This window comes from Dipodomys spectabilis, unplaced genomic scaffold (genome assembly GCF_019054845.1).
Source record: "Dipodomys spectabilis isolate Male_0828 unplaced genomic scaffold, ASM1905484v1 ptg000365l, whole genome shotgun sequence".
Lineage (NCBI taxonomy): Eukaryota > Metazoa > Chordata > Mammalia > Rodentia > Heteromyidae > Dipodomys > Dipodomys spectabilis.
Window position 1 is genome coordinate 9,952,890 of NW_024871042.1, and position 22,626 is coordinate 9,975,515.

A 22,626-nucleotide genomic window follows, 5' to 3' on the forward strand; every position below is an offset into this window, starting at 1 on the left:
TGCTGTCCCTAAGTTTTTAGTACAAGACTAGTGCTTTACCAATTGAGCCACAGTTCCACTTCTGGCTTTTTTTCCTGCTGGTTCCGGGGCTTGAACTCAAGTCCTGGGCACTGTCCTTGAGCTTTTTTTGTTCAAGGGTAACATTCTACCATTTGAGCCATAGCTCCACTTCTGGCTTTTTGTGGTTAATTGAAGAGTCTCATGGATATTCCTATCTGGGCTGGCTTTGAACCTCAATCCTCAGGTCTCAGCCCCTGAGTAGCTAGGATTACAGGCATGAGCTACTTAGACATTGTTTTTTGTTTGTTTGTTTGTTTTTTTGGTCAGTTGTGGAGCTTAAACTCTGGGCTTGGGCACTGTCCCTTAGCCCTTCAGCTCAAGGCGAGCACTCTACCACTTGAGCCACAGTGCCACTTCCAGTTTTCTGGTGGTTTATTGGAGATAAGAGTCTCATAGGTATTCCTTCCTGGGCTGACTTTGAACCAGGATCCTCAGATCTCAGCCTCCTGAGTAGCTAGGATTACAAGTGTGAGCTACCGGTGCACGGTTCACTAGACAGTCTTTATACATGTTTTCTTGGCAGAACGAAAGGGAGTGTCTCTGATCAAATTTCCTTTTCACTCAGTTATTTGGTCCATTCAAAAGTCATTATATGTTGACAGACATTCCAAACACCTATTTATTTGTATCAAGAGCTAGATGTTTGTGTTTGATGTTAGAACTGGAAAAAACTTGCTCCCCAAATCTAGAGTGAAGCATTGAGCCATGACCTCTTGTCTTTGGAGTGCTTACAGTTTCGTTAAGAGGTTTAGAATACTTATACCTATGAAGCAACTAACCAGTTAGTTAGAATGCTTTAGGTACAGTTGTCTTGGGGGGGTGAGAATGTCCTTGGAGACCAAACCCAGGGCCTGAGCGGTGTGCGAGGAATGTGCTGTGCTCTCCTTCTCCTTGGTATTCAGGTGTCCAGAGTGTCCTTAGTACTTTTCTCTAACTTGTAAAGAAGAGGTGTTTACTCCAGCTTAAGAACTTCAAAGGAGGAAGGCAAGTATATGGAAGGGAGGATAAAGACTGGTCCATGCTAATGTTGTCTTTTCCTGGTGCTCTCCAGGAGCTTCGTGCAGACAGAACCGGAGGTGCTACCCACTTCCTGTAGGCCCCGGGTAGGCTGAGGAGCTGGGGGCTGAGTTCTCACTCTTGCCTCCGCCCCTGGAGCTTTAGGAACGAGTTCTGTGGATGCCTGGGCAGTGGAGTGAACACTCTTGGTGCTATGTAACACTGTGCTCTGAACAAGGACCGCTATGATGAAGCCCTTTCTTAGTTCCCAGATGGGTGGTTCCCAGCTTGTTCTCCTAAAACTAGTGATCAGGGGAAGCTGTGAGGCAGAGGCTTCTAAAATAGACAAAGTGTAACCGTCCCAAGAGCGCATCTCTCTTCTTTCCACTCCACGTGTGAGTGCCATGGGTCAGATCACCCATTCCCGCATCCAGCCTCCACAATCCCAGTGTTTGAGATCCTAGAGGTACAGCTCCTATCAAGACTTTCATCTTTGTCATCCTGTTACCACACTGTTGCTCACATCAGCATGTGAGACTCACCTGTCCTGTTCCACGAACTTGGCGTGATGTCCCATCCAAGATGTCAGGCCTCCCCTCACCCTCCCATGCCAAATACAGGACCATCCCTAATAGATTTAACAACGGTGTGCTTGTCCTTGCAGCTCCTCCACAGGCCATTCCTTTCCCCTTTTCCCCCTGGAATAGAGAATGCTTCTTTTCTATAGACTGTGGATTTTGAAGGCTGGTCTTGGGATTTAGCTTCTCAGGGCTGCTTCATAGCTATGATTCCCTGCCCTCCACCCGCCCCCCCCCCCCCCCACTAGAATATTATTTTCTAATGAACATTTATGCCATCTAGTGATTTGGTGCTTCAGCATTTTCATTTAGTGACCATCTGGTCATCTTTCCGTATTACCAGTGTTTTCTGCTCTACCTTGAGTTTTACCCGCTTTGTTTGTTTGCTTGGTCTTGAACTCAGGGTCTGAGCTTTCATGCTTGAGGCTAGTGCTCTACCAATTGAGCCACAGCTCTACTGCAGTCTGTTTTTTTTGTTGTTAATTGGAGATTAGAGTCTCATGGACTTTCCTGCCCAGGCTGGCTTTGAACTGCAATCCTCAGATCTCAGCTTCTTGAGTTGATAGGATTATAGGTATGAGCCACCAGCACCCATCCAAGTTTTGCCTCTCGAACAGCTATTTGGACTACCTGTCCAGCCCTGGCCAAGTTTTCCTGTTCCCTCTGCTAAGATCCCACCTCTTCTGTTCAGTGCTGAAGACCAACTCAACTCCTGTCCTTGGAAAAGTCTTAGTTGCTCATTCTTTTATTCCCTGCGTTTGTTCTGACTCTTGGTGCCTCTGTGTTTTCCAGGTGGGCCTGTCCTCCTCCAACCTCAGCCAGTGCCTGAGAGCCCTGGGGTCTCTCTATCCTTCCTCCACTTCTGCTTGGGAGTGTCCCAATCTGAGATATCAGCAGACATCCCTTTCTCTACCCCTGCACTGTGTCTTTCAGAGAAAACAATCAAGACCTTGTTTGCTTGGTTTGATAAATCTATATCGAGGGTTCAACTTCACATGAAGCAGCTTAATAAGGAGAACAAATGAGAACAGCAGCCCTTTGCACCCACATTTGAAAGTCACCATCCCTAGCATCCTTCTTTCACTGCCCAGTGAAGGAAAGACAAGCTAGAATTACTACGACAGATCTTAGCTGTCTCAGACAAAAACCGGTTATTGCTATCTTAGACAAAAAATGGGGGCAGATTGATTGGAGGGATTATGAGAAGAAAAGAGATAACAGATGTCCAGAAATAAATCCCTCACTGTAAGTGTGATTGGTAAGCTCACAGATCTGTGGCATGTGGGAAGAGCAGTCCCAGCTTCCACCTTGTCATCTGATCTGACACCTGGAATCATCTCAGAACAGATTGTATGTTATAATTAAAAAACAGAAAACATTCTGTGTGGATCTGCGGGGCCATATTGCCTGTCCTGTCACAATTGGAGTTTCTGTCACAGTTGATTCAAACACACTACAAATAATTACTTTTGACTTCTTTTTTAAGGCAGCATAAGTGGCTGAGTTCTACATGCAGTGTAGGAAATATGGATTCCGTGTGGATAATGTTAACAATTCTTAGCCAACTCTCATTTCTCAGCCAACCCTCATGGCTTGTTATCATTTTATGGTTTTCATATTTAATTTTCTGCCCTTGATAGAAGCACAGGGAAATTGAACCACCACTGTGTGTGTGTGTGTGTGTGTGTGTGTGTGTGTGTGTGTGTGTGTGTGTGTATGTGTGCATGCTGGTACTGGTACTGGGGCTGGAACTCTGGGCTTCACATAGCTTTTTCTCTCAAAGCTTGTTCTCTACTGGAGCCATACCTGTACTTCTGGGATTCACTAGGGAATTAGAGTATCTTGAATTTGTCTGTCCTGGCTAGCTTCAAACCTTAGTCCTCAAATCTCAGCCTCCTGAGTAGCTAGAATTACAGGTGTGAGCTACCAGTGCCTGGCAAAATTAAACTACTCTTACTTCAACTGCTTAAGTTCTGACTGGGTATGGTGGAGCAGAACATACAAAGTCTCACTTTATTCATGCACATTCTCATTACTTACTCTCTGAATGGTAATGTTGCTTTCCTTTCTGTCCTTTGTTTTTGTTTTTGAGGCTAGGGATTGAACCTAGGACCATGCACATACCAACTACTTGCTGTACAGATTCTTTCCTTATTTTAAGACAAAGAGAAATTTTAAAAAAAAACTGTAGAAGAAATTTCATGCCTAGATTGAAACTTGCTTTATTGTGCCAACCTGACATGCAAGAGAGCCTCTGCGCCAGAGCTTTCCAAAGTACCCGTGGTGCCAGATCGATCCAGCCTTTCTCCTGATGTCAAGGGAAGCTGTGCATGACAGACTTCTACAAGAATAGATCGCTAACTGGATAGCCCTGTTACACAAACTCGATTTTGAGATGTTAAGCGTCCCGGGGAGGCAGGAGGAAGCATTAATAATTTCTCAGCCTGTTCTCACGACTTAATTGATAACTTTGCTGATACCTGTCAATTTCGTGTTCCTCCTGTGTGTCAAGCATTTGGTGAAGTGAACTGTAATTGATTTCTCATTCCCTCTTCACAAAGACCCTGGGAGGTCAAGAGGAGAGAGGGGGGATAAATAGAGGTATAGATGGAGAGATGAAGGGTAGACACATACAGTTACAATATTCAATGTGTATATGTGTACATGGAACTAGATAACCTGAGGAGCTGGGTAGGGTTGGGAGAGATGGGGAAGAATGATGGAAGGGGTGACATTGATCACAGTGCATGGTTCTCATAAATTGATACCTTGAATCGAAATCTGTACCACAACTTAGAGATAAGGAAAAATCTCTAGGAGGAAAGTATTGACAGCCTACTGCCATACAGATGAACAACTGAGACCCCAAGCAATTTGCCTGAGTCCATGTCAATAGTCAATGGCCACTGTAGAATTGCAATTCAGAACTGTCACCAACCTTGCAATTGTTACCTCTGTCTACATTGTCTTCCTCCAGGGAGCTCCAAGTCTAGCTGCATAAACTGTTCTTGGCAAAGCCATTGGTAAGATGAGACCTTTAAAGTTCTAGAATGTCCTGTGCTGCAAACCTTGGGCCTTGTGTCTCATTCATAGATCCTTGAAGCTGAGCTCTTTTGGGCAAGAGCCAGGCTCTGACTCTAGAGGGTTCCTAAAATGTGGCAGGTTTTGCAGATGTGCCAGGATGGCGATGGGGTGGTGGGGGGGGTGTGAGGGTGTCCTTTGCTGCCTGTTTTCTGCACTTCTGGTCTCATAAAGGAGACTGAGAATCAGACCTAAAGTATAAAGGCCCCATTATCTCAAATAGTCACGGATAGACCAGACTTACAAATGGTAACAGTAGAATAGAAAATGTCGGCCTTCTCCTGGTGGGTGCTCAGCTAGAACTGAGTTTACACCCCCATCCTCAACATTTGTAGAGTTTGATGAAGCCCCATCCCAACGAATTAATAATCCTTTTGTCTTTTTCTTGTTACAGGAGGACACCGAGGCCCCTGTGACCATTCCCTAAAATACTTAAGCTCAAAAATCACAGAGCAAAAGCTGCAGGGCACGTGGCTGCCTGCTGGCCGGGGGAATCTAGAGAAACCGTTCGTAGGCCCGCGTGGCTCCGTCCTGCCCATGTTCAGCCCTCAGAATGGCCTTCATTTGGGTCCCGTTGAACACAGCCCGCTGAAGCCCCGGGTGGTGACGGTGGTGAAGCTGGGCGCGCAGCCTCTCCGGAAGGTCACTCTGCTCCTCAATCGGCGGTCGGTGCAGACGTTTGAGCAGCTCTTAGCCGACATCTCAGAAGCCCTGGGTTTCCCAAGATGGAAGCATGATCGCGTGAGGAAACTGTTTAACCTGAAGGGCAGGGAAATCAGGAGTGTCTCAGATTTTTTCCGGGAAGGAGATGCTTTCATAGCCATGGGCAAAGAGCCACTGACGTTGAAGAGTATTCAGCTGGCCATCGAGGAACTGTATCCTAACAAAAACCGGGCCCTGACGTTGACCCAGCACAGCCGACTGCCTTCCCCAAGGCTGAGAAGCAGACTTCATAGCAAGCTACTGAGAGGAGGCCATCACTGCGGGGAGCCTGAGAGTGGTGGGGAGGCGGCTGGGGGCAAGGTGACCACCAGGCTCCCAGGGAAGGCTTCTGGGGAGCCAGTGCTGGAGGACAAAGCCAGGGCCCAGAAGCGATGGGTGAGGGGGAAGCCGGACCTGGAAGCTGGAGGCAAGCCACCTAGGGAAACCCCTCTGGAGGAGAGGCATGCCAGTGGAGAGAAGCACTTAGGGGTGGAGATTGAAAAGACCTCTGGGGAGATCATCAGGTGTGAGAAGTGCCAGAGAGAGAGGGAGCTGCAGAAGGACCTGCAGCGGGAGAGGCGCTTGCTGGGCACCAGCGAGCTGGACCTGGGAAAGGGCCATAAGTATGACTTGGATAAACTGGTTAGGACCAGAAGCTGCAGGAGGTCCCTGGAGACAAACTCCATCGACGGGGAGGAAGGGCGGAAGGGTGACAGTCATGGAAACAGTGCCAAGAATCCCACCCAAGAGCTTCGGGGAGCCAGCAAGCACACGGACAAGAAAGAGGACAGAGATCCAGAAGGACAGGAAAGCCAGGGAGCAGCCAAAGCCAAGAAGGACCTCGTGGAAGTTCCACCAGTCACAGAGGAAGGGGCAAGGGACCTGAAGAAAGACACAGGGCACTCTTGTAGGAACAAGCAAGACGTCTGGCTCCTAAGAGAGCAGCAGGCTAAGCCTGAGCAGCTGTCCAGGACCCAAGGGGAAGAAAAGGAGGCAGAGAAGGAAAAGAAGCCAGGCATATCAGGAGGGAAAAAGATGGTTCTCAGAGACAACCCAGCTGCCAAGGTAGAGAAGGAGCCCAAGACAAGACCAGAAGACATCAAGCCAGAGCGGCCCAATGGCCGGAAGCTAAGGCCTATGGGTATCATTGCAGCCAATGTGGAGAAGTATTATGACACTGGCCGGGTCATTGGGGATGGGAACTTCGCCATTGTGAAAGAGTGCAGACACCGGGAGACCAGGCAGGCACACGCCATGAAGATCATTGACAAGGCCAAGCTCAAGGGCAAGGAGGACATAGTGGACAGTGAGATCTTAATCATGCAGAGCCTCTCTCACCCCAACATAGTGAAATTGCACGAGGTGTATGAGACGCAAACGGAAATCTACCTGATCATGGAGTACGTGCAGGGAGGGGACCTTTTCGATGCCATCATAGAGAGTGTGAAGTTCCCAGAGCCCGAGGCCGCCCTCATGTTCAAGGACTTGTGCAAGGCCCTCGTCCACATGCACGACAAGAACATTGTCCACCGGGACCTGAAGCCAGAGAATCTCTTGGTAAGCCCTGATCTGTACTGCTTCCAGAGGGTATTTAAAAAAACGTGAGATAACATAAATACACTGTGAGCTTTACATGCTAGCGTATTACCTGTGTGTGTGTGTGTGTGTGTGTGTGTGTGTGTGTGTGTGTGTGATAGGTGTGCCAGTACTGGGGCTTGAACTCAGGAGGCCTGAGCTCTCTGTCCCTTAGCTTTTTCGCCCAAGGCTGGTGCTCTATCTCTTGAGCCACACCTTAACTTCCAGATTTTTGCTGGTTCATTAGGAGACAAGACTGACATGGAATTTCCTGCCTGGGCTAGTTTCAAACCATGACACTCACATCTCAGCCTCCCTTTGTAATAATGTCAGAATGAAGATAAAAGCTGAATTATAAGGCACCCCAACACAGAACTGCTCCTGCTTTCTAATGTGATGAACCCATAGCAAACCCCTGCTTTCTTGAGTTTCCCCAGTAACTAAGATACCTCTATCTACCTTGTGCCCTGTTTCGTGGTGCTGGAGATGGAATCTTGTGCATGCTAGGCAAATGCTCTAGTCTTGAGCTACATCCCAAGCTCCAGCCCAACTCGTACAGGGTCCTTTGGACACTGTCTTCCTTAGATGCCATTTTCCACAAAAGTGCGTTCTCTCTCTTGCTGCAAGGAGTCCATGAGCCTGAGCTGGTTGGATACGAGAGCACCACCTGGTGGTGTCTGTCCGCAGGTCTTCCTTAAATGCCAAATCCTAAGAGTGGTGTTTTCTCACTTGTTGCAGTCCATGAACCTGATCTGCGTTGTTACGAGAGCGCCACCTGTTGTTCTTTGTCAGCACTGCAGTCCTCAGGCTGTCAACGTCTGGCTTCTTTGTCCCTGTTTCTTCTTCATCCGGCCACCATTTTAATATTTTCTTTCTACATTCTACATTTCCTTTTCCGTCTTCTTTCACTTACTAGAAAGAGCTCCGTGACACCAAGGACTGTTCTATTCGGACAATTCCCTGAAATGTAGAACATTTTACTTTTTAAAATAGACATTTCATGACCATGATTGGGTGAAGGAAGAGACCATAGCAGGTTACCTGGATGATAGCTACTACCATTGTTCTCACATTCAAATGATTCTGATAATGGAGTGGTTAGCCCAAGTAAGCATTCAAAGCCAGACTGCTACAGGCGAAGCCATGATTTCCACAATCCACGTTTTAGGAGGAGGGAGTTAAGGGATTTCATTTGCTCCCTGGCATTTGCATGAGCACAGACCCAGGCTATAAACTCCGCCCAATGCAGTCACCTGTGTAAAAACTGCTCCCACAGGCAGAGGAAAACATGGAGCAAGTCAGACTGATTATCTAGCCAAATGAAGTCTGTGTGACCACAGAGTCAAGCAACCTTGTTTTTGTCTAATTTCATACAATTGCAGAGATCATTTGGTTGATTGCCTCTGTGTGTGTGTGTGTGTGTGTGTGTGTGTGTGTGTGTGTGGTCTAAATGATCCTCAAACAATTCTCTCTTTGTGAAATTTCATTTCTGCAATAGCTGATATCCTTGGGCTTTCTCCACTCAGATTTTCCTAGTTTCCTATGCTTTTGGGTGTGAGCTCCGAGAGTCTCCCATGGACGCTACTCTGTGCACTGTTGATTATGAACACTTCGGAATTGCCACAGCATGGTGTTCTTTTAATGACTCTCTGGGGGGTATTTTACTGAATTCTTGAAGCAGGAGAGCTTCTGATTAGGGGCGTGAATAGGTCCCCTGAGTTTACGCCCTATAGAACTGTTTTCTTGTGTCACAGTGAGCTTAGAGTCTATCTTCCTGGAAACAGTCTGTTGCTCAGCTCATTTCTTGGGCAAGAGAACCTCTCAGTCAGGTAAAAGGATTCACTTGTCAGTGATTTTTTTTTTTAAATTGAGTCTCAACACCTGTCAGAATGCTGAGAATTGGTGGAGATGTTTACCCAAGGGAGGAGAAGGAATATGACAAATGGAGAATCATTAGCTGATGGTCTCTGAACAGCTGGCTGGCATTCCTTCATGGATGCTAATGCTGATGTTCACTTGCTTTTAGTGTAAGAGAAATCTCTGTGTGTGTATGTGTTGCTTTGGGGCAGTGAAGTGTGTGTGTGTGTGTGTGTGTGTGTGTGTGTGTGTGTAAGAGAGAGAGAGAGGAGAGTGATAAAACTGAGTACTTACAGCTTTTTTCAGCTCAAATACACGAGTTGTTATTTATTAGTATGGATCCTAATAATAATTACACATTTTCCTCTTTTTTGACTTTGAAGGGAGTCCCTTCTTTTTCCCTCCAAATAAATGTGTGTGTGGGACAGTTAACTTCCTCAGATCTGCAGAAAGCTACTGCTATGAGCCATCTTGGCGGAACAGGTTAATGTGTTTGCTGTTCTGTGGGTCATTTCTCAGCTTGCATCTATTGGGGTGGCCAGGTGTGTCACACTCATAAAACATACGGCCTTTCTCTGGGTGAGTAAGATTCATCATGTGGTTATGTCAGAAGTCTAATTGTTATTTAATGCCAGCCCTTTCTGGTTTTTCAGATAGAGATGAAAGAGAGTGGTTCTGACAACTGGCTAATTGGGCTTTGGAAGATGTCTGCTAAAACTTGCTGACATCATGATCTCATTGCATTTTTTTGTATTCTAAGATACAATATTAATAAAGGAAGTCCTGGTGACTACTCATCAATAAATGTTCTTCAGTTGTTTTAAACACTGGCAAGGGAATGAATCCTTCCTTTCTTGGCTGGCTGCTAGGGTATTTATTTATTTTTGGTGCTGACATGAGGGCTTGAACTGAGAGCCTAAATGCTAGGCTTTATAGGCCTAGCTTTATAGCTCAAAACTGCCATTCTTCCACTTGAGCCACACAGCTCCACTTCTGGCTTTTTGGTGGTTAATTGGAGGTAAGAGTCTCATGGGCTTTCTTGCCTGGGCTGGTTTTGAACCACGATCCTCAAATCTCAGCTTCTTGAGTAGCTAGGATTATAGGTGTGAGCTGCCAGGGGCTGGCAGCTGCTAGGTTATTATGACCTTTCTTTGCCAGGCACAGGGAAGTGATTATGTTAGAATTAATTTGTGCTCACATGGCTGATTGTAACATGTTGCATTTTGAGACTTTCTGAACATGGCAAGAACATTTGATGAATATAGCTCGCTTATCATGTTGTTTTAATCAACAGAAATATTTATATCTGATAATTAGGCCCTAGAGATAAAATTTCAGGCCTACTTTACCAGTTGCCAGGTTCACGTGTTTCTTCCGATCACAGCTTTTGGTAAGATGCTAGTGTTCATCTTCCCTCAGGGCTGTGTGGACTCCTGAGATCTTGCAAAAGGAGTTTTAATTATGAGATTTTTTCCAGCTTGCAGAAATACCCATGTTAATTACTTCTTCTGCCAGCATGTGGTTCCCTGGAGGGGCTGGAATATGCTGGGTGGTATAGGCTGGGCCCTGGGGTTGGAGAGGAGGAAGCAAGAGAAGAGATGATAATCAGAAAAGCTCACTAGGATGGGGAAGGGGAGAGATAGGGGTGGGGGGAGAGGGAGAGACTGTAAGAAACCATAGAAATGGTGCAGTAGCTGAAAGGTAGGTGTAGGGAAAGTGAGGGCTATGCTTTTCTATGGACTGGGAATTCTGGGAGAAGAGCAGGGTTAGAGAGTGAGTTTTCAGCATCTAAAGTTTGAGATTCTCATCCCATCAGATGACAAATGATGTCATGTGTGCTGTGAAATCTGAAGTTATCAGACCTGACCCAGGAAACTTATGGCTCAGTGTCCATTCTATAACCAGTGGGATGGCCACTGTGGAACCAGAGATGAGTTAAACAGAGACCGCAGCGTAGTGACTTCTACGCTCACAGCTGCCAGACTTCATGCCATGTTCAGAATAAAAGCCAGGATCACTTATATGACCTAAAAGCACCCATATGGCTGGACTTCAGTAATCCTGAGGAGGCAAAGATCTGAGGATCAAGGTTCAAAGCTAGCTGAAGCAAAAACTCTGTGCAACTCTTTTATTATTACTTTTTGCTGGTCTTGGAGCTAGAACTCAGGGCCTAGGCACTGTCTCTGAGCCTCTCTGTGCTCAAAACTGGCACTCTACCACCTGAGCCACAGTGCCACTTTCTGGCTCTTATTGGAGATAAGAGTTTCATGTACTTTCCTGCCAGGGATGGCTTTGAGTTGCAATCCTCAGATCTCAGCCTCCTGAGTAGCTCGGATTATAGGTGTGAGCCACTGGCACCCAGCTCTGTGTGACTCTTATCTCCAGTTAACCAACAAAAAACTGGAAGTGGAGCTCTGGCCCAAATGGTAGAGCGTCAGCCTTAAGCAACAAAAGCTCCAAAAGCTCTAAAGTAAATATATAAAAATAAAGCTCCTACATGTTGTGTTTTTGGTCTCCTTCTCAAAGCTTCTCTTGAACTGCTTATGTTCTTACTCTGTTCCTGTCCCAGATTACTGTTCCTACATTGTACCACACAGACCTCTAAGCCTTTGCTCCTCACATTTTTTTTTTTTTGATTGTGGGGCTTGAACTCAGAGCCTGGGTACTGACCCTGAGCTCTTTTGCTCAAGGTTAGCATTCTATTACTTTGAGCCACAGCTCCACTTCCAGGTTTTGAATGGTTAATTACAGATAAGAATCTTACAGGAACTTTGCTGCCCAGACTGGCTTTGAACCAGCATCCCCAGATCTCAGCCTCCTGAGTAGCTAGGATTACAGGCATGCAGCTCATCAGATCTTAATCTAGTTCACTCTAATTCCTTTCAAATGTTTCTTTATCAGCCCTTCCTTAACTACCTTGTGTAAAATAGCAAATTCTGCCACTGTCTGTGCCAGTATGTCCAGAAGGACTTCCTCTGAGGATGGAGATATCCTGTATATATTTCATGCAATTGCCAAAACGCAGCTGGGTGTGCTCTTAAAATGTACTCTGGGGGTCAAAGGGACTGAACCTTTAATGTTACCCAAAAGCACATGGTCATGCTGGGTCTTCTACTTCTGGTATTTTTGATGGTAAATTGGAAATTAGAATCTCATAGACTTTTCTGCCTGGATTGGCTTTGAATCACAGTGCTCAAATCTCAGCCTCCTGAGTAGCTAGGATTACAGTGTGAAATACAGGCGCTCAGTTCCCAGTCACTTTTCTTTGTTTTTCTTTTTCTTTTTTGGGTCCCGTCATGGGCCTGAACTCTGGGCCTGGGTGCTGTCCCTCAGTTCTTCAGCTCAAGGCTAGTGCTCTACCACTTGAGCCACAGCACCACTTCTGGCTTTTTTTCTTTTTGCTTATGTGGTGCTGAGGAATTGAACCCAGGGCCTCAGGCATGCAAGGCAAGTGCTCTACCACTGAGCCACCTTCCCAGCGCCCCCCCCCCCCCCAGTCACTTTTTACTATAATTTGGGTTTAGACAATGACATTTGGAAATTATTTGGTCCTTATGACCAGTTGGAAATGAACCTTAGCATGAAAAGGTCTAAAGAAGTGGAAGGAATGTATCAGAAGCTAGCAAACATGCATAAGTTGTACCCTTCAGGAGTCTTAGCCATTTGGTCTATGTTCTGCTGCCATCTTCTGTTCATATGAGAACATTGCAGGTAAGCTCTTTTTTATTTTTAAGATTGTCTTGCTTTGTGAAATCAGCTGACAACACTTTCAATCCTGCTTCAGCCACTCAAGTGTTGGGGCTACAGGTGTGTGCTGCCACACGCAGCTACAAGATCACGGCTGAATTTATGTACTATTGAAGCACAGACTGGAGGCTGATTGAGATTTTGAGAGTGTCCAGGTCGCGTCTGGCTGCTTACAAATGTAACACAGATGTGCAGGGCAGGATGCTTGGGTGTGGCCGACAAGAAGGAGAGAGGTGCTGACAGAGAAGTCATTTCAAGGCAATTGCACACAGCAACCTCAACACCCATTCAGTTAGAGGGCTTGAAAGTAACCCCAGGAGGAACATGACCTGGAACCGCCAGTGACGGTAGTGTCAGGGACTCTGGACCACATCGCTATCAAGCCCAAGAAAGCCTGAAAGCTTTCTGAGGTGGTGACATTCAAGTAGGACATTTGATGGGTCTTTGGCTGTCCTGGTGGCCACCCAACACTGCTCAGCGGAGAACTCCAAGGGCTACAACCCTGATCAAATCACACAGAGCACGTGGCCTTCTGTTCGGGCATTTGTGTGGACAACCTGGGGCATCCAGAATGTCACTGAGCACGTGGACCCCTCTGGAATGTTACAGAAATACTGCTTTTGTTCCAGTGGAGCTCAGGCAGCTGAGATCTCTAATGAGCTCCCGAGTGATACTCAGAGGAGGGAAGAAGGAGGTGTTAACAGGGCTCCTAAGGATCACCTGGGGGGATGCTGGATGCTATGTCAGAGAAGCCAGAGGAAGAGCCCGGGAGATCACCGTCCTTGTGTCCATGTTTGGAAAGAACCTACCCTTATTCACTGTCACCAGAGAACAGAGTTTGCAGGCAGAGTGGTTCTGAGTCAGGGCAGGATGACTGTCACAGGTGAACCTGGCTATATAACCAGGATCAACCACCACCTGATGTGTGGAGATGGGTTTTTATTTCCAGAGTTCTCTCTGGGAAGGGGCGATATTTTGGACACATTTCCCATTTGGGCGGAGGTTTGAATTTGATGGTTTTCTGAAGCGACACAGAGTCTAGGAGGAAGAATCGTCCCAGATGACACCAGATTAAGATAGGAAGTGTTCTGAGATATAGGATGGCTTACAAACAAAAATGGAACCAAAACAACCCTCCCCCAACCCAGACTCCTGTGTGTCCTAAAGGTGACACTGCCCCTCACACGGGGAGCTAAGTGGCAGCGCTGACAGCAGGAAGGGACTCCTGCAAGCAGAAGCTGGGGACAGCAGGACTGGCAAGACTTTCCAGAAGGGACAAAGCTAGATCTTAAGCACCCAGGTCCTGCTTGGGGTGAATGGTGGGTGTCCAGGGGGAATCCCGAGATGCAGGGAAAAGTTGAGTCACAAGCAGAACAGGAAGATAGGAGATATTTGAGACATGCCCATAAAGTGATTTAGCATTTTGAAACTATATCCATGTTACATCATATATATATATGTATTAAATAATAAAAGCCTACATTTCCAGGACATTCTATCTGCTTCTGTTGGGTGAGGCGGGGTTGGGGGAGGGGGAATCTACAATTTGGAATTGGGGGTTTCCATGAGAAAGGAAAGTTTTGCTTATTTTGCAACAGGAATACACATTTTTGTTCGATGTATTCAATTAGTCGAGTTGTTTTTGTTTTTCCCCTCATGATATTGTTTTGTTATTATTGTTGTTGCTTGTTTGTTTTGTTGGTACTGAGGTTCGAGCTCAGGGCCTGTGCTTGCTAACGGGTACTCTATTATTTGAACCATTCCACCAACCAGTGTTGCTTTTGTTATTTTTTCATATAGGGACTTGAATTTATGCCCTGGTTGGCTGGGACCTTGATCCTCCTATTTATGCTTCCTTGCTGTGGCTGTGATGACACGTAGCTTTTTCTGTCGAGATGAGGGTCTCATGAACTATTTGCCCAGGCTGGCCTAAAACCGTGAGCTTCCAGATTACAGACAAGAGTGGCTGCTGATTACGTGGTTAAAAAATACTTACAAATATTTTTGAGGGACATCTTCTAGCAATGATCCCGCAAATGTGATTAGTGTAGATGATCCATCTGGTAATTCTAGGTAATACCATATTTTATCTTCTAGATTTTCTAGACTGTATTATTCTGTTGTCCTTTTGGGGGCTGGAACTATTTCTGTCTGCAGGCTGAGTTATAAAACTATGACTCCATGTTGACTATCTGGGCCGTGGAGATAGGGATTATGCTGTCCAGGTGACTATAGCTCACTGACTAGGACGCAGGCTCTCTGGAGTGACAGGAGCTCACTGGCAGGAAGCAAATCTAACATGGAGAACATAATCTGGTCAGGAGAGACTGAGATGTCTGCCCACTCTGCATTGCCAGGTGACACCATGGCTCAGGGGAACAGGGGAACACAGAGTCCCACCCTCTAGTCCTCCAGTCACCCAAAGGTAGGAAGGCTGGGAACTTTTGTCTCTATTCCAGTGGTGATATGAAGGTGTGTGCCTGAAGATACTGTGGTGTTTTCTCTTATAGATATGGTGACATCAATGGGTCTGTTACTCTGTATAAAATTATCCAGCCTTATGTCAGTAAGCTTTTGTATATAGAGATACAAATACCTGCATAGCTTCTCTTTGGCCGGTGCAATCAGTATTTATGATGGAATTTGGGACATGCACGTTAGTCTTGGTTTTATTTGAATAGATACTGATTAGGAGGCAGTGGTGGTGGTGGTGGTGGTGGTGGTGGTGGTGGGGTGTGTGTGTGTGTGTGTGTGTGTGTGTGTGTGTGTGTGTGTGTGTGTACTTGGGTTCAAACTCGGGGTCTCTAGTTCTCACTTGGCTTTTTCACTCAAGGCTGGCGCTCTACCACCTGAGTCACACCTCCACTCCCAGCTCTTTGCTGTTTATTTGGAGGTAAGAGGATCACAATCTTTGTGCTTGGGCTGGCTTTAAACCAGGATCCTAAGATTGCAGCCCCTGAGTAGCTAGTATTAGAGGTGTGGGCCACTAGTGCCTGGTGAGGCCAGAGTTTTGATTTGTGCAAATTATTAGCTTTACTTTCAGAAGGACCCTGCTTCTGCATATGGCAGAACCATTACATCTTGGACTCGAAGTGAGATATCCCTTTGTTGTATGTTTGTCTCTTTTCCTCCAGGTGAATGTAACATGCTTTCAGTTATACCTTTCTTGCATAGTTGTGTGAATGCTTGCTATGGCTCTGCTTACCTCTTGTGTCATTTCTTTTAGGTTAAGACCAAAGATTTCCCAAGTTCCCATCTTACCACCAAATACCTTGGGGGAAGGAGGACAGGACTTACTAGAGATTACATAAGTAGTCACTTGGATGTGTTTGAAGGGGTGAGACTCAGAAGTCATGTTTTCTTGGGGTCCAGGGAGGAGCTGTTAGCTGGGTTGGTAGTTCATACTTGGAATCCCAGTATTTACTTGAGAGAAAAAAAACCCTTTCATTTGTATTTTATCTTAGTCACTTTGAATACTATGATTTCTATTGTCTTGATGTTAAGATCACTGCTTTTGTAGGCTGAACTGCCATTCAAACTCCTCTGTGCTATAATATTTCTAGTAATTTAGAGAAATCCAATTATATAATTCATAAATCTCAGTGGACTGAATGAAATTTCTGCAGGTAATCTTAAGGACAATAGGCTTTTCATAAATACAAGCATGAACTATTTCATCAGTGCATTCTTCTTCCTCCTACTATGTCAATATTTTAAATAAAGTGCATTTGCAAATAAAAAAAAACAGTTTGAGGCCAGCCTGGGATATGCAATGAGAGCCTGCTTCAAAATCAATCAATCAGTCAATCCAAACCAAGTCAAACTTGCCTCTGATTAAAATGTGATTGATTCTCATTCTAACTCAGTGCTGCCCACTAGATCTTCATGCATTGACAATGATACCATTTCAATATGGCAGCCACCAGCCACAGGGCTGTAGAGACTGGGAAATGTGCCTAGTGCAGCTGAGAAACTGAATCTTAAGTAATAAATGTAAGCAGCTACTTTTTTTTTTTGACAATATGATACTGTTGTACTGGACAGTAGGATGCATCTAACTTTGATTCTGGAGTTGGAAGTGGGAAAACTTGCCATGGGGTAGGGATGGGGGGGTGGCTGGGTCTGTCAGTGCTGGGCTAAGCTGTGAGCGTGTGCAGACTTCTTACTTGGCCTCACTGGTGATTGAGGATGAGGGGGTCCCTCAGCTTTTGTTTCCATGCAAATCCCAGAAACTTGAGCTCCACAGTGAAAAGCACTTTAAAGGGGTCTCACAAAAAGAAGAGAGGGAGACTTGCAAGGTAGAGTTTTTTTTTTAAAGCAAGAATGTTTATTTATTTTCTGCCAGTTCTGGGGCTTGAACTCAGGGCTGGACACTGTCCCTGAGCTTTTGTTCAAGGCTAGTGCTCTACCACTTGAGCCAGAGCACCACTTCTGGCTTTTTGTATTTATATGGTACTGAGGAATTGAATTTAGGACTTCATGCATGCTAGATAAGCACTCTACCACTAAGCTACATTCCCAGCCTGCAAGAATGTATTTTAGCAAAACAGGATAAAGTAGTGAGAGACAGAAAGAGAGAGAGAGAAGTACCTCCTTGTTTGAAATTCAGGGATGGGAATTAAGCTAAAAAATGTAGATTTTCTGTTGGTTTTACATGTTCTAAGCTGAGGAAATGCCAGTGGTTATATTGTTCAATAAATCTTAATAATTAGAGTTAACTCAGTTACCCCAAGTATGGCTAAGAGAGATTCTACTTGTTATTAAAATACCATAACCAGAAACAACAACAAAACTCTCAAAAACCCCTGCCCCATCACATAAAAACAAGGAGATATGATCTAGGCCTAAAACGCAGGAATAATGGGTGAGTTTCAAGACTTCCATTTGCCAGAAATCTTCTCCAATTTTCTGTCATTCTATAATTTAAAGAGGTTGTAGCTTCTGATGATTTAAAGGAGAGGGAAGGCACAGAGATCCCCTATCTGTCTCTCGTGGCCATCCAGGGCTTATACTAGGCTTCCTGCTCACGCTCAGCTATTTTTGCTCACAGCTGGAAATGCTTCTAGTCTAGCATTTTGCTGATTAATTCAAGATAGAGTCTCACAAACTTTTATGCCTGAAGTTAACTTCGAACTAAAGTCCTTCAGTTCTCAGCCTCTTGAGTAGCTAGGATTTCAGGTGTGAGCCACCAGCTCCTCCCTCTTCTTAGAACTTGACATCTAAGAGGAGGTGTCAGGTGCTGGTAGCTCATACCTGTAATCCTAGCTACTCAAGAGGTTGGAGATTTGAAGATTGTGGTTCAAACCCAGCACACAGCAAAGTGTGTGAAGTCCCTGAGCCTCTTTGTGCTCACTTAGTGCTCTACCACTTGAGTCACAGTGCCACTTCCAGTTTCTTCAAATCACAATTCTCAGATCTCAGCCTCCTGAGCAGATAAGATTGCAGGTGGGAGTCACTGGCTGAAGTGATAGAACACCAGTCTGAGGGAAAAAGCTAAAGGACAAGCCCTGAGTTTAAGCCCCAGTAATGGTGCAAAAAAAAGGTTTAAAAAAAAAGGAGAAAATAATTTGGGTGAGTCTGATGCTCTGAGGTTTTTGCTTTGATTTTTCTTCTCTTCATTTTTACTTTCTGGTTCTCTTTTAGTGCCTGAGTCTGGACATTTTACTATTTCTTGATTTCCTTTTTCTGTTGCCCTGGTGCATTGAGTCTGTCTTAACTACTCCTTTTTTTCTAGTTATGATTTTGATGGCTTGGAAGCTTCTGGTTCCTTTACAGGTTCAGCGGAATGAAGACAAATCTACCACCCTGAAATTGGCTGATTTTGGCCTTGCAAAGCACGCGGCGAGACCCATATTTACTGTGTGCGGGACTCCAACTTACGTTGCTCCTGAGATTCTTTCTGAGAAAGGTAAGTGCTTCATGATACCCATGAGCAGATGTCTTAGCTTTTGTGTTTGGTAAGTTTCCAATATAGAACAGTCAGAAATCTCAACAAGTTTGAATTAGGGACTGAATTTGGATTTTACTGGATTATTTTGGACAGGATTTCTTGATCATAGCTTGAGAATCTTTCTCTGAAGGCTGCTGTTGTTACAGAGGACCTGTGTATGTGTGTGTGTGTGTGTGTGTGCGTGTGCATGTACATGTGCATGTGTGTAGGCAGGACAGTGAGATGAAAGATGGAGGGGAGTTGGGAGGAGAACATAGATCAAGCAAGATCATTTGTGCCTCTGGCTCAAATTACTTCTTTGGGAGAAAATGGATGCCATTCTTTATTTTCAGTTAAACAGTATTTGCCCTGAAGCTTTGTAATGAAGACTTAACTTTCATGGAGAGACTGTCAGTTTCTCTTTCTCTGTCAGAAAGTGTTTGAAAATGTATATATTCCTGAAACAACCTTTGGGAAGATGATTGCGTGCTATGTATTAAGAACCTCCACTGTACATTGCTTTGTCATGTTCATTTCTAGAAATTTAAAATAATAATCATAGCCGGGTGCTGATGGCTCCTGCCTGTAACCATAGTTACTCTGGAAATTGAGTTCTGAGGATCATGGTTTGAAGTCAACCCTGGAAGAAAAAGTCCACGAGACTCTCATCTCCAATAAACTTCTAAAAAGCCAGAAGTAGAGCTGTGGCTTAAGTTATAGAGCACCGGCCTTGAGTGAAAAAGCTAAGGGACAGCTCCCAGGTCCTGAGTTCAAGATTCAGGACATGTGCACAAATGTTTAATATATAAGGCTATTCATCAGAAAATTCCTTATGGTTGTAAGAAAATTAGGGGAAAAAAACACAACATGGGGGATTTATTATGAAAAGGGCATGCTGACCACAGTTAGACATCATATTTGCAAAGATTATTTTTGTTTCCTTCATATACAAAGTTTTCTTATTTACTTACTTAGTCATTTGTTTTTATTGTTATAAAGGTGATGTATGGAGGGGTTACAGTTAACCTAAGTCAGGTAATGACTACATTTCTTTTTGGACAGTGTCACCCCATTTGCAGTTCTTATGAAGGAAATACCACAATACAATATGAAGTGAATAAAATAAAATAAGGGGTAAAATAGATACATGATCCTAATTCTGTTTTCAAAAATATCCGTCTGTGTGTTGGAAAGAGTGCATATGTACAGATAGCAAGTATTATTCGCTTTTGAATAGTCATCCAAAGGCCAACTGTTTTCTTTAAAAGAAAGTAGACAATGAATGACTAGACAGGGGACAGATCTGCCACCTTGGACCAGGCTTGTCATACTGTCTATCTCAAGAGCCAGGCCTTACATTTTCCAATACGGACGGTGTGAACTCTTCCATGTCTTGCACGCATGTCTGAAAAGCAGCTCATCCCATGCTCCTTGCCACACATGCTTGACTATGCCTGAGCTGATTTCTGCTCAGTTCAAAGAGGTGTGTGTCTTTCGTTCACGCAGTAGCATGTCCTAGCCATACCAAATTGCCATACGTTTCAAACACTTGCTTTCAATGGCTCTGCTTATTTTCTCATGAATTAAGAATAAGGGATTGCAAGGTGGCAGTGATCCGTGGACCACAAATTCACTATACAAGAAGATTCATCAGAAAGAGATAATTCCTTATGGTTGACTTTGTGTGGTGCAGGCACTTTGGGCTAGGCATTGGCTCAAGGGCAGGGGTGGCTGAGAGAAAAGTCCACCGTATTTGGAAGTGCCTCTTGTTTACTGAGAACTGAGGCCCTCTGTGACTTACAGCTGTTTTGACCTAAGTTCTTCACTGCTTAAGTTCTTTTCACTTTGGACCCTGCTTGATGTCAGGTTCGCCTGTCTCTGCCTTTGTTGGTACAGGTTATGGCCTGCAGGTGGACATGTGGGCTGCAGGTGTGATCCTCTACATCCTCCTGTGTGGCTTCCCCCCCTTCCGAAGTCCGGAGAGGGACCAGGACGAGCTCTTCAGTATCATCCAGCTGGGCCACTTTGAGTTCCTCGCGCCTTACTGGGACAACATCTCTGATTGTAAGATTTGGGACTTCCCTAGGCAGGGGTGGGGTCTGAATGGGTGAACCCAGGAGCTGTCCATCCAGCAATGGCTAAATTTAAAAGTAAATGACCTGAGAATAAATGAAATAATAATAATTAAAAAAAAAAACCCTCAAGTGCCTTGGTATTAGCAGCCAGACTTTTAAGTGCTTAGTAGCAGATTGGGACTCCATCTCTAGAATCTGATGAGACCTGTTCGCTGTCGCGGGTGCCCACGTGGCTGTGAACATTTGACTTCATGTTTGGGGAGGGAAATTCAGAACCAGGGGTACTTACCCCCATTTCCCCACCCCCCTCTCACCCTCACAGCTGCGAAAGATCTGGTGAGCCGGCTGCTAGTGGTAGACCCCCAAAAGCGCTCCACAGCTCACCAAGTCCTTCAGCATCCCTGGATTGAAACAGTTGGAAAGACCGGCACGCTGACCCTACAGAAGGAGGTGTCCACCAGCAGCGAGGGCCCCTCTCGAAGCCTGCACAAGAAGGGTGCAGAGCTGGCACTCTAGTCACCGCCTGGAGCATCCGCTCAGCCTCCGTTCTCGAGGATGGGGTGGAAGGCGGAGAGCAAAACAATGAGAGATGGAAAACCAGGAGGAGAGACACTCACTAATATTTTAAAGATAAAGCAAGTCTTGATGTTAAATGTTGCAATATTCTTTTAGATGTGTATATCTTACACCTTTAATACTTTTCTTCTACTTTTTTTTTTGGTGGGGGTAAGTTTTGGTAATGACAATGTTTTTGCTCCCTCCTTGGAATCAAGTTCATGGTGTGCTACACGCAGTGCTTCTGGTGTCTGAACAGCCCCATAAAATTAATAAGGCAAATCATGGTCTTTCTGTGTTAATAAAGCATACTCTGAGTAACAAAAGTGGGTCTGTATTCTTGTTACCCCTCCATCCCTCCTGGTACTGGGGCTTGAACTTGGGGCCTCAAGGTCTTGCTTAGCTTTTTCACTTACAGCTGGTTGTCAACCTTTTGAGCCATGCCTCCAGTTCCAGCTTTTGCTGGTTAATTGGCAATAAGAGTCTCTCAGACTTTTCTCCTTGAGCTAACCTTAAGCCTCTATCCTCAGATCTCAGCCGCTTGAGTAACTAGGATTATAGTTGTGAGCCAGTGGTGGCCAACTTCTTCTTCTTCTCCTTCTCCTTCTCCTTCTCCTTCTTCTTCTCCTTCTCCTTCTCCTTCTCCTTCTTCTTCTTCTTCTTCTTCCTCTTCTTCTTCCTCCTCTTCTTCTTCCTCCTCCTCTTCTTCCTCCTCCTCCTCCTCCTCCTCCTCTTCCTCCTCCTCTTCTTCCTTCTTTTCCTCCTCCTCCTCCTCCTCCACCTCCTCCTCCTCCTCCTCCACCTCCTCCTCCTCCTCCTCCTCCTCCTCCTCCTCCTCCACTTCTACTTCTATTTCCCTCTTCCTGTCTTGAGTAGCTAGGATTATAGATGTGAGCCACTGGTGCCCAGCCTTCTCCTTTCTTGTTAATGCTAGTGATAAGGACCAGGAAATTAGAATTCAGATTCAGATTTGTCTCCTGAAGCCAGGATAACTGCCTATAAATGGGCTCAACACAAGAGCTGTTTGTTTATATTTAGGGTAAGTCAACCTAAGTCTCTCGCTTTGGAGGCTGACCAAAAAGATATAGTATGGTTGAATGTTGCAAGGAAGACATGGAATTGGTTTTGCAAACCCTGTAAGATCCAGCTCTTCCAGAGGCAGAGTCACTTCTATGTGAAGTCAAGCACTCAGTCTTTGATTGTGTTAACATTTTCAGTCACCAGGGAGCCATTTAACTCATGAATGTGTCAGAAATGCAGCATGCAGATTGCCCAGAGACTTGAAGGAGCTCTGAGATCTGCAACCACATTCCCACCTGCAGAGCACACACACAAGGGCACAGACACGTGGGGTCCTGGGAGGCCAGTATACTGAGATTACCCCAGTTGGCCATCCCAGGTTATGTATGCATGCAGGCTTCTCCTCATTCTTCCTTCTTCCTCATCCCATTTTGTAGCCATCTGGACAGTA

At 45.2% G+C, this 22,626-nt stretch overlaps 1 protein-coding gene across 1 annotated transcript; it reads left to right on the forward strand.

Annotated features, from left to right (window-relative positions):
• The first annotated feature begins 5,109 nt into the window (after positions 1 to 5,109).
• On the forward strand, positions 5,110 to 21,476 carry Dclk3 (doublecortin like kinase 3). The gene is made up of 4 exons (XM_042666506.1): positions 5,110 to 6,974; positions 18,372 to 18,504; positions 20,422 to 20,589; positions 20,923 to 21,476. Exons 1-4 carry the CDS (start codon positions 5,253 to 5,255, stop codon positions 21,114 to 21,116), a joined length of 2,217 nt encoding a protein of 738 aa, XP_042522440.1. The 5' UTR covers positions 5,110 to 5,252; the 3' UTR covers positions 21,117 to 21,476.
• The last annotated feature ends 1,150 nt before the right edge of the window (positions 21,477 to 22,626 follow it).

What these genes read in the sequence shown, in the direction of transcription:
- Dclk3 (XM_042666506.1), top strand. Translation starts at nt 5,253, where the DNA reads ATGTTCAGCCCTCAGAATGGCCTTCATTTGGGTCCCGTTGAACACAGC. An exon ending in TGAGATTCTTTCTGAGAAAG is followed by an intron (nt 18,505 to 20,421) that starts GTAAGTGCTTCA and finishes TTGTTGGTACAG; the next exon opens with GTTATGGCCTGCAGGTGGAC. An exon ending in CTGGGACAACATCTCTGATT is followed by an intron (nt 20,590 to 20,922) that starts GTAAGATTTGGG and finishes TCACCCTCACAG; the next exon opens with CTGCGAAAGATCTGGTGAGC.